At 37.2% G+C, this 17,645-nt stretch overlaps 1 protein-coding gene across 1 annotated transcript; it reads right to left on the reverse strand.

Annotated features, from left to right (window-relative positions):
* Positions 1-353: 353 nt before the first annotated feature.
* On the reverse strand, positions 354-17,356 carry hs3st3b1a (heparan sulfate (glucosamine) 3-O-sulfotransferase 3B1a). Its single transcript, XM_081377417.1, has 2 exons — positions 16,625-17,356; positions 354-2,459 (listed from the first exon to the last, which is right to left on the reverse strand). Exons 1-2 carry the CDS (start codon positions 17,098-17,100, stop codon positions 1,841-1,843), a joined length of 1,095 nt encoding a protein of 364 aa, XP_081233543.1. The 5' UTR covers positions 17,101-17,356; the 3' UTR covers positions 354-1,840.
* Between the last annotated feature and the right edge of the window lie 289 nt (positions 17,357-17,645).

The raw sequence follows: 17,645 nt of genomic DNA on the forward strand, positions 1-17,645 counted from the left end.
TTTTTACGCTCACTACCAGATTTTTTAAAGAAGACTCTCATGCTCTCCAAAGCTAAATTTATTTGATCAAAAATACATTAAAAAGAGAAATATTGTGAACAATTTTTAAATGAATGTTTTCAATTTTAATATATTGTTAAATGTAATTTATTCCTGTGATTTAAAGCTGAATTTTCAGCATCATTACTCCAGTCTTCAGTGTCACATGATCCTTCAGAAATCATTCTAATATGATGATTTGTTCCTCAAGAAAAATTTCTGATTATTATCAATGTTGAAAACAGCTGTGCTGCTTTTTGTGGAAACCGTGAAAAATTATATTTGCATCAATAAACACAATAAGACATGCAACGCTCTGGGAAAAATAGATTTATTTCATCACGGCACAGAAATACGCAGAGTCTCGTACCCCTGTATGAAGTTGGAAAGAAACAACCGAACACTCATTTTTCAACTAAATTTCATCAGAAACAACATAATTTGAAAATACATAATAAGGGTTGAATAAAACTCAACCATTGATGTATGAAAAATAATTATGACTGGGGAAATTTCACTTTCCCGTTTTAATCGAACTTCTCCCTTTCATATTCATACTTACGACATTTATGACGTTTCATAAAAAACTTACAGTAACATGAAGTCATAACATGACATTTCTGTCTGACTGCATTGCATTTCTCTTGTTGAAAATGATCAATACATGCTTTTAGAGTATCAAGCACGGTTGTAATACAGTTAAATATCTGTCTTCAAGGACTTCCTGTGTATGTAGAAAATTACATTCTTAAATTATGTTAAACAGCTGGTGTGCTAAACATCAGTGCCAAACCATTTTTCTGACATAATTGACATGTCGTATAGTTTTATGCGTATTGATCCACACGGTGTGGCTTTGGAACAGCTGAGACTCAATTTTGACCCTTAACCCCTTTAAAATGAAGGATGACATGCTGGAAAAAAACATTAGAACATTATTTTTACCAAAATATGACTCATCATATACCCGTAATTAGTTTCATTGTGCTATTTTCCTTTGTCAAACACTCCCTCTTTTAACTCTTTTCCCACCATTCCAGCTATCCATGTTTTCACTGTTATACTATAGGGGGCGCTATTACGAATTTCTTCATTTTCCTCTGAAATAGTACAGAATCTCCAGATCCAAAACACAGGAAGAAGAAGCAGAAACAAGTGATAGAAGATTGCTTACGCACATGTAAATAACTGGATTATCAAACATTAAACAGCAAATAAATCAAAATTTCCTAACGTTACCGAATGAAATGTCAAACCCATGAAGAGGTACAGGACTGTGAAGCTTTGGGGTTGTTGATGAACTCAATCTACTCCATCTATGTTTTGATCATCGTTTTAAATCTGATCCGAATGAAATTCTCAGCTTTTTGTTCAAAAGCTGTTTTTTTTTAAATGAAACTTCAAGTGTTGATAAAAAGAATGCATGAAGCTTGAATAAAAGATTGTTTGTTTGTTTTTTCAAAGCAGAGGGTCTGTTCTTTCTTTTGATATATTGATAAAATGAATTTTTTTTTGAAAAATATAAAATGATCAAAAATGCGGTCGCTGGCGGGGAAAGAGTTAAATTCCTACGTCAAACAATCCTTCCCATTACAAAAGACAAAATATCAAGCTTACAGATTTGACTGGAATGTAAAAGGTAGAAACTTGCAGTATGTACAACAACAAGATAGGCAGCCAAGTGAGTATATTATTTTCAATAAATTATTATAAAATAGATCTGTACTTTTTTTTTTTTTTTTTTTTTTTTTTTTACAATTCATTATTTTCCAAAAATGTGTTCTTAAAGGGAAAAAAAAAATCAGTCCCAGCCAAAGTCATGACCGGTCATGTGGTAGAACTTTTTGTTAAATGGCTTGTAGAAGTCTCGCAGTCTTTGAATCACATCTGGATGGATGTTTGGGTGCGTGCGGCCTTTAGTTTTGCCGAGGCAGTGCGGTTTGCTGTTGCTCTCGGGTCTTTTGAGGCACGGGAAGCCCTTGGCGGGGTTAAAGTGAAAGTGTTTGTGCGTGACCTCCCTCCTCAGGCCCAAGAAGTGCTGCACGCGGGCCATCTCCCCGGCCGGGTCGCTGATCAGACGCTCCCCGCTCACAAACAACAACTGGCTCATGGGGAAAAACTGCAGCCACTGCTCCAGATGCCTGGCGTACATGCCGATCTGCACCGCGCTCCACGAGGTGTCTATTACATTGCCTGTGATGTTTCTAAAAGTCAAGCTCTCGAAAGACGGGATGTCAGGTTTCTTTGAGCGGGTCTGCGTGTAGTCCGAGATCGCCCGGGTTACTGGGTCTCTGACCACAACTATCAGCTTAGTGTCCTTAGACATGGCGTGGATCCGGCCTGGAACCTCCTTGGTTACAAAGTAGCTCGGTGTCTTCTCCATAGTCAGCTGGCCCTCCAGAGTTTTGGGCATTAGTTCCCTAGGAGCAGAGAGGCATGGGGTGAGTATCAAAGAAGGATTCATACTGACAGACACGACCGATATGAAAAACAGCAGGACTGTCATGGCACACACAAACATCTCTGTCTATTGTACGGCTAAAGACACAAAGCTCAAAGAAGACAGTCTCAGCATCAGAAGAGACACCCATGGATAGTTCATGGATGCGTACACGACAGCATTTTCAACTAAAAACAGAACTTTTTATGCGTTTTTCCCGTCTATTTACACGACAACAGTGTGTACCGTTATCGTCTCTTTGCAAACTACAAAAACGCAAATTTGTGAAAACGGTAACATCAAGAGTATTGCGTGTTCAGTCTATAGGTGTGTAGTGTTTCTTTACAGAGTAACATTGCCAACTACTGGCCTGGTATGAATAATACAGCGTTTATTGTCGTTTTCGCTGACTCTGTGTGAAGGGGGATCGTATCGACAACGTTGTCGTCCGTACGCAAAACTTTTCAAAAAATTTTTCCATTTCAGTACATTGTTGTCGTGTAAATGTACCCTTACAAGGTATACATGTCATCAACAGGAATTAAACCCATTTGATGATATTAAACACAATCTATAATCTATCATTTGAGCTACTGTACAAGAGTGTTTGGGATACAGGCTCCAATGTGCTTTTTGGGGAAGAAAAGAATTTGGCCATTTGTGCCACCAAATCTTAAGTTTGTACACTTACTTTAGAAACAAACGAATGCAATATCATGCAATATAGTACACCTGTTTATCCCTAAAATAAATATGTATTATATGTGCTTAATGCGATTTTTTTTTTTTTTTTTTTTACAGGGTGCTTTGGAATAATATTTATTGTGGAAAGCAATTTATCTAATTTGAATCTAATTTGAAATAATAAAATATCTTAAAATGAATGTTTTCTCTTCAATGTCTTCATACAGCATTCTAACAGTTGATACAATTTTATATTTGTTTAATTTTGCAAACAGCTTGACTTTATAATATACACTTTTTTATCACATATTATAAATGGGTACATGAAAAAATTTAGGTACATTTTAGAAAGGCAATACTACAAGCTCCAAACTGACTGACTGGCTTTTTTTTTTTTTTTTTACTGTAAATTATGCATAATTAAAAGCATCTAACCCCAAACCCTAACCCTAACCGTAGCCCTACAGTACATGTAGTTAATTAATAATACTCAGAATTTTTTTTTGTTTAATTACATTGTTACAAAATTACATCACCTTAAAAAATAAAGTGTAACCATATTTTTTTTTTGTAATCATTTGTATTGGTTTCAGTACAGTAACAATATAAAGGCCATTTATTTAATTTTGCAAACATCTTGCCTTTATAATTAATATCACCCTCCCTGATGAAGGGGATCATAATTTTTCCGATGGCAAGCTAGTTTGAACCCCTCTGGGTCTGATGGCCTCTTCTGTCAACACAGGAAGTTTATGGCCAGAATAAGTTGCAAATTGGACCAGACTTCATATTATTAAACTACAAAGAAGATGGCAAAGTAGACTGGACCAAAAGCTGTTGGGCTAATATATAGAAAGTAACATTTTCAGATTGACAACCAACCATGAGTTAATCTGTGCTTAGTGACTGGATCAGTCTGCAATCTGCATTATGAAGTTTTATTGAGCACACAGAAGAAAAGACAACCATCTCCTTATACTCCACTTAATCCCTCTTACAGTCTTAAAATAATCCTCCTCTGTGACATCACAACTCTCAATACAGATCACTAAATAAATCACACAAAGGCTCGGAGATGTGCATAAATGATGCAGCCTACTCCCTTTTCCCCTATGTTTTATTTCACACTAGGTTTTCGCTTGTGGATGTAGATTTAATTTCACTCCCATGATACCTGAATCAGCAGTATCAGGCCAGCAGCTGTAATTGGCAAATTAGTAGCTAGCAAGGGGAGAATGCGGCTGAACTAGGTCAAATGAGGTTTATGCAAGACCAGACATACGCACCATAATAAACAAACTCAGGTTAATGCAGGGTCATGAAAGGTTGACCGAGGACAAGATATCAGCGCTATCACATGATCATCACAAGGTGTTGTTTTTTTTAAAATGGGTAATATCATGAGGAATCAATTTCCCCTTGATTTGTTTCACTGTAAAAAAAATGTGTTGGTTTAACTTAAAAAGGTAAGAACCTGGTTGCCTTGAAATTTTTTGTTTATTGACTTTTTATTTTTTAGATAATACAAGATTGATTTAATCAACAGAAACTCCAAATATTATGTTATCTGAACCACATAAATTAATAAAGTTGATTTGACAAAAAAAAGTGTTGTGATAAATCATGAAAATATGAGTTGAAAACTATGTGAATATTGTAACTAGCAGACTTCAAAATAACTTTAAAGGTTTTTAATTCAGCAAGAATAGTAAAGACATTTATGTTACAGATTTCGATTTAAATTCAAGTCAAATAAATGCTGATCTTTCAAACTTTCTATTCATCAAAGAATCCTGAAAAAAAAATGATTACAGTTTGCACAACTGTTTTCAACATTGATAATACTAATAAGTGTTTATTGAGCATCAAATCATCATATTAGAATGATTTCTGAAGGATCATGTGACACTGAAGACTGGAGTAATGATGCTGAAAATTCAGCTTTGACATCACAGGAATAAATTACTATATATAAAAAATATTAGCAAAGTTAAGACAAAAAATGAATAAATGAAAATAATGTACCATATAACCTCTGTAAACTCTTTCAAATGCAATGAGGGTGTTTTTAAAGTCTTAAAGGCAGAGCAGCAAAAAAGTCCAGTTTAATTCTATGGATAAGAAAATGGGTAGATGTTCATAAAATATAATATGACCCTTGTAATATAATCAATATTTATTTTTATACAGTTTGGACAAGCCTATCAACTATTCCGTTTAATCAACGTTTAATTAGTCGTTTTATCCATAGCCATTTATAGTTTGCCAGTGATAAGAGTTTTGACAGTGACAGATGTTTGAAAACAGAATTAGCCGTGGAGCTGTAAGTAGGGAAAGAAATGTTGCTGTAACGATTACGCCTGTTAATGAGGTATTTATATGTAGACGCATTACTAGGCAAAGACTGTTGTCTTAACCTCTCCTTCAAGACAAAGTTCAAAAGATAATATCTAAGCAATTACTGGCATGAAGTGTGGAGGTGTGGAAAGGGTTTATACTGTAAGAGGAGAAGAAAGACGCATTGGTTCCTCAGTGCTTTGAGGAGTCGGGGGATGAAGGGCTAATCCTGTCTGGGGGATTGCAGTGGGCCGAGCTCATTAACCCCCCCTAAAAAAAAATGCAATGCATCTTATGTAATCTTAGAAACCTTACTATTTCTCTTTGGACTCTCATCATTAATAAGGGATGTGAAAAAAACAAACCTAATGAGACATAGCCACATATTGGGGGGGATGGGATGGCTCTGTATCTCTGCAATTACATTCACAGTCCCTTAGATACACAAGCAGAGTCTTTTGCAGTGGCCCACAGGGATACAAACCACAACTGATCAAACTTTCCACCTGGTCCCCAAGCAAACAAGACTCGAATCAGAGTCGCATGCATTATTCATAAAAGCAGACAGACACAAACGTGGAATCCAGAAACATAAGTGCTTTAGCAATTTGTTTTTCTTAACAGATTGCGCAGCCCAGAAGCACTGGCTTTCCAAACATCTTAATCCAGCATGCTGTTTTACAGACAAAACTCATTATTAGACATAATGATAAAGTTAAGTTTCACTTTATTTTGATGATAACTTTAACACATTCTGTTGACTATAAGTAATGTTGCACCTACATGTCTACTAACTCTCATTAGAGTATTAGTAGACTGTTATGGCGCTTTTCCACTGCATGGTACGGTACGGCTCGGTTCAGTACGGCTCACTTATGGCGCATTTCCACTGCATGGTAGCCTACGGTACGGTACGGCTCGCTTTAAATGGTACCACCTCTGTTGAGGTTCCAAGCGTACCGTACCGATACTAAAATGTGACGTGAAAACACTGCAGATCACTGATTGGTCAGACAGAATCATCTCTACCAGCGTCATTGTATTTACAACACGAGACACTAAACCCGCTAGATTTAAATAGCCAGTAGACAACAGCCAACCTGTTTTAAAAGTATTTGCTTAAAAAAAAAAAAAGAGTATAAACTTCAAAAAAAGAAATGGCTGAATCGTGGTCAGTGGACGAGGTGCAGACGTTCCTCTCGTCAGTTGCCGAGGAGTGGATGGGGAAACACGGAATGAAAAATTCGCATTTAATATGATGTCATAGTAGAGATGGCAACTAAATAACGATCAGTCCCACCCACTTTGAAGCGGTACTAACTGCAGTGGAAAAGCAAATGAGCTAAAGCGAGCCGAACCGTGCCGTAACGAGTTGAGTCGTACCACGCAGTGTATATATCTATTAGGGCTGGGTATTGACACAGATTTCACAATTCGATTCGATTTCGATTCACAAGCTTGCGATTTGATTCGATTTCGATTACGATTCGATTCGATTCAATATCGATTATTTTGGATATCAGGTACAATACACTGCAAATTTTCTCAAGGGGAACAAATATTGTAAACTATGGGAGTCAGTTGTAGCCTATCGGCTTCATCAGCCTACTATAATATTGAAGGTAAAAATGAACTGATTTGTATACAAACACTTTTATTTTAATAATAATAAAGTTATTTGAAATTATATACAAATTGAAATGGTGGCTGTCATAAAAACGATCCAGATTTATTCAAACATGCATTAAATATTGAAGAACATTAAAAATTATAATGAATATGTAATATGGTGCATATATTTAACAAAATTCTCCTCTTTTTTTAATTTTTCTAGCTGACTAACGAGTTTATGGGATATGTTTTTTCTGAGGTAAATGTGACGTTACATGACATTGTTTACTAACGTCTTTCCTTTTAACACACTTTCAGATGCTCATTCATGTTTATTTCGCGCTGTAACTGGTATTATTAAGGCGGAAGAGAAGGTCATGTGCGCTCCGCGCTGCTGCTTCTCTAGAGCTGAGCTGCGCCAGAGCGATCTCAGGCCACAGCGCCAAAATGGTAATTATGTTTTTGAATTTCGTAAGAAAATGGACGTAATTTGAAATCTGAGACTTTGTTTCATATCAATAATAACAAAGCACAAAGATTATTGCGATTTATTGGATGGGATGCGCTCAACAATGTTCCATTAATTCATCAACTGAAAACAGGATGACTAATCGATTATTGGGATTTAAGAATCGATATCGTTTCGTAAAAATAAGAATCGATTAAAATCGAGAAATCGATATTTTTTACCCAGCCCTAATATCTATGCACCAGTCTGCGCACACGTCACACACCAGGATGCGCTCACGCCCTCAGATCACTTGGACATGGCTGTGTTACAAGAGGTAAAAACGATATAAATACTGTTCGTTTTCTCACACAAACCGCTCGTTTCGTGTCTTAGTCCATCAATGTGTACTTACGATGGGGAATTGTTTAATTTGGACGATGGGGAATTGTTTTAATTTGGACTCTGTGCATGCTCTTTGAGGGGGTGACCAAAGACCTGCAAGATATGACTGTCAGACAAGAACGGTTTGACCTAAAAATATCAAAATTGAAACTACTGCAGAAAAAAAGACACCTACATCTTGGATGCCCTTGAGGTAAGCTAAAACATACCAAAATTTAATTTTCAAAGTGAACTATCTCTTTAATGTATACTCTCAGTAAACTACTGGTTTACAAGTGCTGGTTATTTTTAATGAATACTTGTGTGGAAAAAGTAATAGCACATCTCTCCTCAACAAACCACAAGATTTGGGCTACCATTCACATCCTTAGCACAGAGAGGTTTTGAAAAACTCATAACACTAAGCAAAAGTAATAATGTTTGCATAAAGCTACAATATGTAATTTTTGGCCGCTAGGGGTCGCTAACCTCTTACAATAACAAAGGTGTAGGTTGATGACGGAGTGATAAGCAGAATCATGGGACTTGCTGTCATGCTGATGGATCAAATAATGTTTATGGACATGACTGTGGTATGAAGCAGATCACAATTGCTAATAAGAAACATATCAGCGCCACACGCAAGTCCCGTGGATATAAAGGAATAAGGACATTTCATTCTACCGAACTACCCGCAAGTGCTGAATTACTTCTCACACAGGTCAGTTTTTTTTTTTTGACGAATTAAACTTGTCAGATAAAGCAGAGCTGTTTCATTTGGTCTACAGTACACTATCATACTGCATTTGAGTGTGTTGAAAGTTATAATGTTATTCTATGGGTTAGTTTGTTTGCTATATAAGACTAGTAAGCAGTAAGCTAGATCAACATTAGAATAACATACTGATCATATTTTAACATTTCATCATGTTGAGCTATGTAACATTGATTTGTTTTATGTAGATTTGCTCACCTGTCTAATAAAGCACATGCAAGAGTGGCGGCAAGTCCAAGTTAGTCACGGACGTGGAGCTCTCGGCATCTCGATAACGCCACGCTGATAATGATCCTCGTTTTATTTCTCCTTTTGTCCCAAAGTCTGCTTGCCATGATCCATAATGTTTGAACGGAAGAACAACAGCGTGCCGCTAGACGTTATGCACTATGCAGTTGTCCATGTCTGTCACCATGGTTACTATGGCAGTACAAGCGGAAACCAGGGATAACGCAGCTATTACATCATTGACAGGAGACAAGTGAACAGGGACGGACATTTTTTAAAATTGTGAATTTCTCTGAATTGACAAATTCTTGGAAACATTTAGGATAATGTAAGTACACAACTGAAAGAAATATATAACACTGTGCAAGTGGTTTTTGGGTATTTTGATAGAAAATTCTTATATATTGTACCTTTAAGCAAGCTCTACTAATAAATGCGTAAATATGGATTTTAGCAAGCCAACCCTGAAGGCAGGAACAGTCAAGAGAAAAACCAGACTTCTGCTCACAGGCCGGCATAATAAAGTCTTTACTAGGCCACAGTTCAAGATTAAACTGCACTCTTGGACGGGCAGAGAAATAAAGCTCTGCAGCACCACAGGGTTAAATTAGAGAGCCTGTTGTGTTAATTGGCGGTTATTAACTTGTTTTGTCTAGAGGGAAGTGAGTTGTGTCTTCTCTGGAGCATGTTTTTGAAGAGCTCTCTGTAAACCTATGTTTACATTATCTGTTATCAGGTAGCGCGTTCAAAGGCTGGTGTTTATGCCTTTTAAAGCCTCTGTGCTGTTTGAAGTTCCCTCAGGATAGTTTGAGATGCTGAGAAGATGGTCGTCATAGAAGAGCACTTTGCAGCAGGGAACTGCACTGTTTAATGAGTTGCTTTCTGCTTATGCAACTGTTCAGTGGAATGTCTTATATTTTTATATCACAGCCTTGATAGCACATGTTTATGTTAGATTATTATGTTTATGATGTAGTCTGTATGTAAATCAACTTATTTTAAGATCTTTTAAAATATGACACTTAATTAGAATGTGATTCTTTCAATATGATTCATTCTTTGAGCTTCATATAAGAGCTTGCTGGGAGAATATACACTACCATTCAAAAGTTTGGAGTTAGTATTTATTATTATTATTATTATTATTCAGCAAGGATGTATGAAATTTATCAGAAGTGACTTTAAAGTTTAGAGTGTTATAAAAGATTTATATTTCAAATAAATCCTGTTCTTTTAAACTTTCTAATAATTAAAAGATCATCAAATTGATCGAGGTTTCCACAAAAATACTGAGCAGTTTTCAACATTTTAATCCTAAGTACAGTTAACTTGGATGTTTAAGTAATTTTAACTAAAATTACATTAAACTGACTTTAAAAAATTTGTGGAATCTTGTATAACTTTTTTTTTTTTTTATTGAAAACTGGTGAACTTATTTTGAGGAGTTAAAGCAGTGAAATACATATATGTTGTCATACTTTATTGACCATATAATATTTTACAGAGTATTATAATGATTGATGTATTAGAATGATCATGTGACACTGCACTGTAAAATCTAATTAGTTAGACCTACTAAAAAAAAGCATGCAAACCAATTGCCTTAAAAAAACAAGTAAAGTGAAATAGGAAGCTAAAATATATCCTACCCACCTGTTCTCAAGCAAAATGAGCACTTAACATAGGTCATTTTAAGAGAGCAGAGACTTAACCTGGGAAGGAATTCTTCTGGGAACATCACTTTGTCCAAAAAAAAGGGGGGGGGGGGTACGAGAGGTGGTGGTATGCAGCTACTTCAAATAATCTGACAGAGTTTCAGTGGGACACGTTCCAGACCCCGCATCAAAGCTAAAGCTGGGGGACTGTGGGTCCTTTCATGACTATAGTATGACGTCCATTTGTGCTATCTCACAAACTCAGATTTTCAAGTATTTCTTTCTGTGGATAAAACAGTATTTCAGCATATATATTTGTATGCAAATAAAAAAGACAAAAATAGGGAAAATAAAATAATTTTACTTCTACTCTGGAAATCTGTGAGACTCATGGGTTTTGCATGGTTCAGCGTATTGCCTCTCACATCAGAATCTCCAGCTCAGAGCAGTGCGAGTAGAACCAGAGGGGTTACATTGGTGCCGTGACCCGGATGGGAGTGAGGTTTAGGGGGGGTGAGTGTAACGGATGTCTTCTAGTAAGAACTGTGCAGGTAAACCTGACTCCCCAGGCCTCAAGAGATGCACTAGCAACTGAGTTTTAGCGTCCTTGTTAGCGCACCCGCCTCCCATGCCGGAAACACTGGTTCCTGCTTGTCACGGTGCGAGTACCGAAGGGGTTACACGCATCGTTTTTTTTTTTTTTTTTTTATTCATGTGCCCTTGTAGCCTGGCAAGCCTACATCAAGATGTTAGGTCTGGCAACTCACCATAGACACGGCTCAATCCGAGGGGCGGGATAAACAGCTGTCTTTCAAATTCACTCTGCACGCAATAGGACAGCGCTTCAACCAACCAGAGCGTTTTCCCAACAGCGGAGCTAACGTTAGTTGATAGATTCAACTTTTGAATCTGGCCGGCAAAACTACGAACACATCTTCCTTTTTTAAGAATGACTTAAGTGCCGTTCTTTGCTCTTTTCTCAAAGAAAAACTTAACTCCAAGTCCTCCAGAGTGGCGGCCAAAGCCGATTCGAAAGACTGTTCGCCAGCAGCAGCCGCCATTCTTTGTTTTCAAGTAGCAGAGAACCGTCGCAACTCTGTCGTCATTATGTTAAGCCCGCCCCGCCTAGTCTATACACGATGTGATTGGCCTGACCCAATTTAGGTTTTTACAGCTCCGAAAGTCAACGGAGAGTTGCTAGACTACCCTGGCTGCAAAATACATTTTGCTGCCGCTAGGGTGCGTCTAGATTTCTAGGCTAGTGCCCTTGTAATCTTTAATCAAAATATCTTCCCCTCCTCTTACAGCGACATCTATTCTCTCACTTAATGGCGCGACGGCGGGACTACCTGTCACTCATATGAGATCGACCAATAGCAAACTACAAACATCCAGCCATCCCATCAATTCCTGATGGCCAAAAATCAAGAAAAGACTACTGCAACTTCCGTTTCATGTTGACTTGAATTCTGCATTCGTTGGCTAAAGATGTGTATTTGTATATTAATTAGAGTATAAGCCTTAGCATCTTCAGACCCACTTATGAGGTTCCATTTCAGTTGTTTATTTAGGCAACATACAGGAAGGCAGCTTACTAGGCTTTTGAACAGAGCTCTACATTCCCTTAAAGTGCCAGTGAAGAGAAGAGCCAAGGGTTTATAAATTATTAAGCAACTGACTTTTTTCACACAGAAGAAATCCATCATTCTCTTCAATCCAGTCGTGCCTTACCATCCCACACAAAGGCTAGCAGCAATTTTATCAGTAAACACAACAGCAACATCTTTCAAGACTGAGGAAAAGTTACGTGCATGTTTTAAGAATACCCTCATTCTGCTCCTCTCAGGGCTTTTTTTTAGGGAGATCCTGCTGTGTTTCTCAAAAAGCACTTTCACCCTCTGAGCACATTTGCATACAAAGTGAAGAAAGAAACAACACAATTCACTCTAATTGCCTGCTCTTTCTCACTGGGGTTAATGCAGAACCTCAGGGGTTCAGCAGATCCTCTTTTGAAACATTCAGCATCTCACTCAATAGACTCACTTTCAATTTACTGTCAGCATCTGCCATCCACAAACAAGCCACTCCTTGTGACTCTATCATTGCTTAGGTGTCAAAAAGTAATATGATTGCGCCTGAGAACTTTTCACCATGTCCTTTTCTGAATCTGTACTCTCAAAGGGACAGTTGAGTACTGACACATGAAATAATCTGGACCAACATATTATTATTACCATTATAATACATTTCAGTTACCATGGTAATACCCTAATATTCTTTAAAGTACCAAAAACGATGCTATATTAATATGGTAATTTAGTCCCCATTGTAGCTACAGTAATATAGTGCCATGCTATTAACCCTATAAAGTCTTCAGTATTATATTTGATACACAAATTTCTATGGCCCCTAAAGGATCAATATGATCAAAACTTTGCTGAAAAAAACTTTTGTACACAATCTTCTATATGCCTTCGGTCATCTGAAAGATATTTTGACTTTTTTTAGCAAGTAAAAATGTCCACCTTCAGGTTGTGATATATGCGCCTTTTTGTTGTGAAATCTTAATAGACTTTTATTAACATAGGAATAACTTTTATATTGTTAGTAATATTTCAAGATGAACATTCACTGGACTGAAGCAAGTCATTTTTAAAAAGAAAATCGTGTTAAAATGTGAGTAACAAATATGATGCATCATGTTTTTGAGGAACGTTTATTTGTTCATCGCTCAAATATCATTGTATTGCACTGCATTATATTTTTTATAGAGAGATTTGATCACAAAATTAAGCATTTCTATCATCTTACTAAGAAATATTATTGGGAGATATAGAGTGGCAACTGATGTGTATATGCATTTTATGTAAGCATCTGCTATTGTTATAAAATCTCATTGATTTACATTTCAAGCTATCAGAATTTCACCTTATTTTTTGGCCATATAAATATCAGCATCTGCACCAAATTGCATATCTTTGCTCAGTTTCGTCCTCTGAATAAATAAGCATGAGCTCCATATTCTCACTATATACTACACTGTAAAAAAAAAAAAGTTGCTGCCTTAAAATGTTTAAGTACAATCAACGTGGATGTTTAAGTAATTTCAACCTAAATTATATTGAACTTAAAAAATTAGTTGATTCTTGTATAACTTAAAAAAAGTAGAAAATTGCTTAACTTATTTTGATGAGTTAAAGCAATATAAAACATATTATGTTGTCATAACTTATTGATCATATAATTGTTTTTGCAGTGTACAAGGCATGAAAGCCTGAAGTATCAAATATGATACTCAACAAAAACACACATACTTTTTTATTTTATTTAATATATTTTGTGTAAAGTTTGTCTAAACTATATTTTCTGACTATTATTTTATGTCAGGCTTTACATGGTTGCAATTGTAAGGGTTTGCTGAGAAAGAAAATCAGATTAAGGGGTAAAATATTTCAAAATTAGGAACAAAATCATAAATATCCACAAATGCATGGCCTGTTTATTGAATTCATCAGCCCTTCTGTTTCTTCAAAAGCCTCGTATGAAACGTCCCGCTGCATGTACAGTTATAAAGCCCCGCTGTGCTCAGTCACCCTTCTGAACGCGTCCTGCAGGGAGCACATGGATGCCTCTTCTGTGTTGGACTAACAGTGCAGCAGAGCTCAATACCTCCACTGGAGACTTGGCCACCTGGCTGCATGCTTCTCTCTCCATGCTTCTTCTTCACAATTAGTCTACTGGGCTCCCCGGATAAAGGGGCTCATCCTGCTCTTTGCCTCTTCCTTGTATTCCCACTGTGCGTCAATACTGAAGGAACTGGGTCTTCAGATTCCTCCACAGAAGGTCTGTAGCGGCGTGAACAATAAAAAGCTTTGGGGTGCATTTTCCTTTGCTAGGCTTTCAAGCATTTCATTTTGTCAGTTTAATTTTTGGCCGCTGTCAATCAGACGGTCTAAGGGGATTCTGGGCCAAAATAACTAGCAAAATGGACAAATTTATTGGTGATAGTCAAAATTCAGTATCACTGTTAAAAATAATAGATATTTGATGGCATTGATGGTTCCATTAAGAACTTTTAACTTCCATGGAATCTTTCCATTAGACAAAAGGTTCTTTATAGAGTAAAATTGTTTTTTAGATTATTCAAATGTTCTTCACACCAAGAAAAAAAAATGGTTCTTTGGGGAACCAAAAAAAGGGTTCGTCTATGGCATCACCATAAAAACCCCGTTTTGAAACATTTATTTTTAAAGGAATAGTTCACCCAATATTAGTATCATTCTTATGAGATTCATTCTTCTGCTATACACAGAAGAAAGAAAGAATGTTGGTTACCAGACAGTTGACGGTAGCCATTGACTTCCATAGTTTTTTTTTTTCCTACTATGGAAGTCAATGGCTACTGTCAACTGTCTGGTTGCCAACATTCTTCAAAATCACTTATTTTGGTTTCAACAGAAGAAAGAAACTCAAACAGGTTTGGAACAACAAAACCTCGCTGGAGAGTGAGCAAGGGATGACAAGATTTTAATTTTGGGGTGAACTATCCCTTTAAGAGGGATAACTGGCCAAACCAACTCTCTAGCGACTAGGTGTCAATTTTATACAACAACTCAGAATGTCAAACTTAATGTAAAATCACACAAGGGGAAAACGGTTTCATCTGTTTTCACTATACGGCTGTCTGGTAAAAGAATAAAAATACTAGGAATCAAGGGTGAGGAGGGTCAAACCTGCACGGATTGATAATGTTGTGCAAACGCACCTGACTATGAAGGGGTGTTACACAACCACAGAGCATAATGTTTATTTAGTATGTTTGTCTTGAGTCATTCCAGCATTGTATCTAGTTCACCATTACAAAACTACACTGAGTTGGAAAGAATTCATTCCCCAGTCCAACAGGGTGACTAAATATACATGTTCGCACTCAACAAGTTCATTTTTCTCTCTTTTTCTTTTCTTTAATGTAGCCTAAATCATGCCCATCAACATTAGTTCTGTTTGTAAAATGTAAAATGTAATAACAACTGTCTAAATCCTTTATTCAAAACATGGTAAGGTGCCTTCAACTACTATGTACTTTATGTAAAAAATATGAATAGTTAGGTACAGTGTGCTTATTGCGTTGATGTTGTATTTCAAAACACTGTGCTGCTATTGAGATACGGGTAAGGTAAGAGACGGGTTTGGTGGTATGGGTAGGTTTAAGAGTGGGTTAAGGTGTAAGGGAAGGGTCAACAGAATATAAGTACTGTGCACAATAGTGCATTGTATCAAATTATTCATTTGAATGTTAGTAGTACAGGGTCGTTAAGAACATAATAAACTGGGATCCAAAACATTAACATCAAAATAGTTGGTAACACTTTATTTTACAGTGTCCTTGTTGCACGTTACATGTAGTTACTGTAGTAATAACTACAAATTATGCATAATTATGCAACTAACCCTAAACCAAGCCTTAACCCTAACCCTATAGTAACTAACTAGTTAATTAATATTACTCATTACTTAAATGCATAATTACACTGTAACACAGACACCTTCATAAATAAATTGCAACCAAAAAGTTTATGTTATAGCCAGCCAAAACACATAAAGAGCAAACTTTTTTTCTTTCTTTCTTTTTTTTTACGCAGCATTAGTTATTTAAACCCGAAACAACCATTAGGGAATTGTAAAATTGTAATTCCAGGCCTGGAAACCAGTTAAATTAGTCAAATATTATTTATTAGTAAAATTATATTTATCATTTTTATAACTTGTAATCTAACTTTTCTGGTTACAGACTTGTTGGAAACGCTGTTGAAACGTACATATATATATTTGTTGGTTTCCTTTAATCGCAAGTGGCGTCAGAGCTCCTGAAGTCTTTCATAGTTCCCACACTGTCTATACTAACATATTTTATGTGTCACTACTCGGATGAATATGCGCCACATAATTCCCCGGTCTTAATCCGCTATTATCCTGAGCGATATAAAAACATGCATAACAGCGTGTTGTGTGGATAAACGCACCTGTACCACTCAAGACCTTTCTCGTAGTTTCGATCAAAGAAGTGCGGCTCTGCTCCCACCGCGCGGACGTCAGGATGAAGACGCAGGAACTCGAGCAGCGCGCGCGTCCCGCCCTTCTTCACCCCTATTATAATCGCTTGGGGCAACTTTTTGGTCTCGGACCCGTTCAGGGAACCTGTCACTCCCGAGTCCTCGTCATAACCAACATCGCCTTTATTTTCCTCCCAGCCATCTCCTCTGCTGTCAGCATCACTCTCGTTGTTCAATAGGTCCCTGGACTGGCTTTTGAGGAACATCTCCTGGTCTTTTTTCTGGAGAGGTCTGAGTCTCCTTTCTTCCATCATGAAGGTCGGTGTGGTGGAGCAGTAGCCCACGCAGCAGTACATCATGTACACCCACAGTGACAGCATGATGCAGAACACGAAAAGTTTGTTTTTCACCGGCTGAGTAGAGTGACAGTGCAGACTATATTCCATAGGACTCTCCTGTGTGGAATGTCAATGTCCAATAGGGCATATTGGCAAAGTTACTTGTTCCTCCGCATAAGTCCCTGTAACAAGCAGGCATCTCCGCGGGAGAGGGAAAATAAGAGCATGAGTCGTCGGAAGATGTTAACCTCATTTGGTCTGGACAGTGGAGATGTAGGAACGCACAGCTGTTACACTGGCACGAGCGCGTGTTGTTCGCGCGAATCACTCCATCGCCTCCCACTGGTTCATGTCATCTGAGTGAGCTGAACTGCGGGCCATGCGCTGTATTTAAAGGAGAGGGGCGTGTGAATGACAGCGGGATTGACCAATCAGAGCACATGCCCAAGCCCTTAAGTCGTTTTTCTTTATCTTTTAATTGATCGAGTATAGTGTCTTTGTTTTGTCATCTTGAAGTAGATTCAGGCTATTTTTGAAGGGAAAAAAATGTCATTGTATGAACATATTTTAAAAAGCTTTTGAATATTTCCACCTGTAGCCTAATGCTCAGGGAAGGACCAATAGTGGGGCAAACTGTCACACTACAGGGGCAA

The sequence above is a fragment of the Scardinius erythrophthalmus genome (genome assembly GCF_964197995.2).
Source record: "Scardinius erythrophthalmus genome assembly, chromosome: 1".
NCBI lineage: Eukaryota > Metazoa > Chordata > Actinopteri > Cypriniformes > Leuciscidae > Scardinius > Scardinius erythrophthalmus.

What these genes read in the sequence shown, in the direction of transcription:
- hs3st3b1a (XM_081377417.1), bottom strand. Translation starts at nt 17,100, where the DNA reads ATGGAATATAGTCTGCACTGTCACTCTACTCAGCCGGTGAAAAACAAA. An exon ending in AAAGGTCTTGAGTGGTACAG is followed by an intron (nt 2,460 to 16,624) that starts GTGCGTTTATCC and finishes CTCTGCTCCTAG; the next exon opens with GGAACTAATGCCCAAAACTC.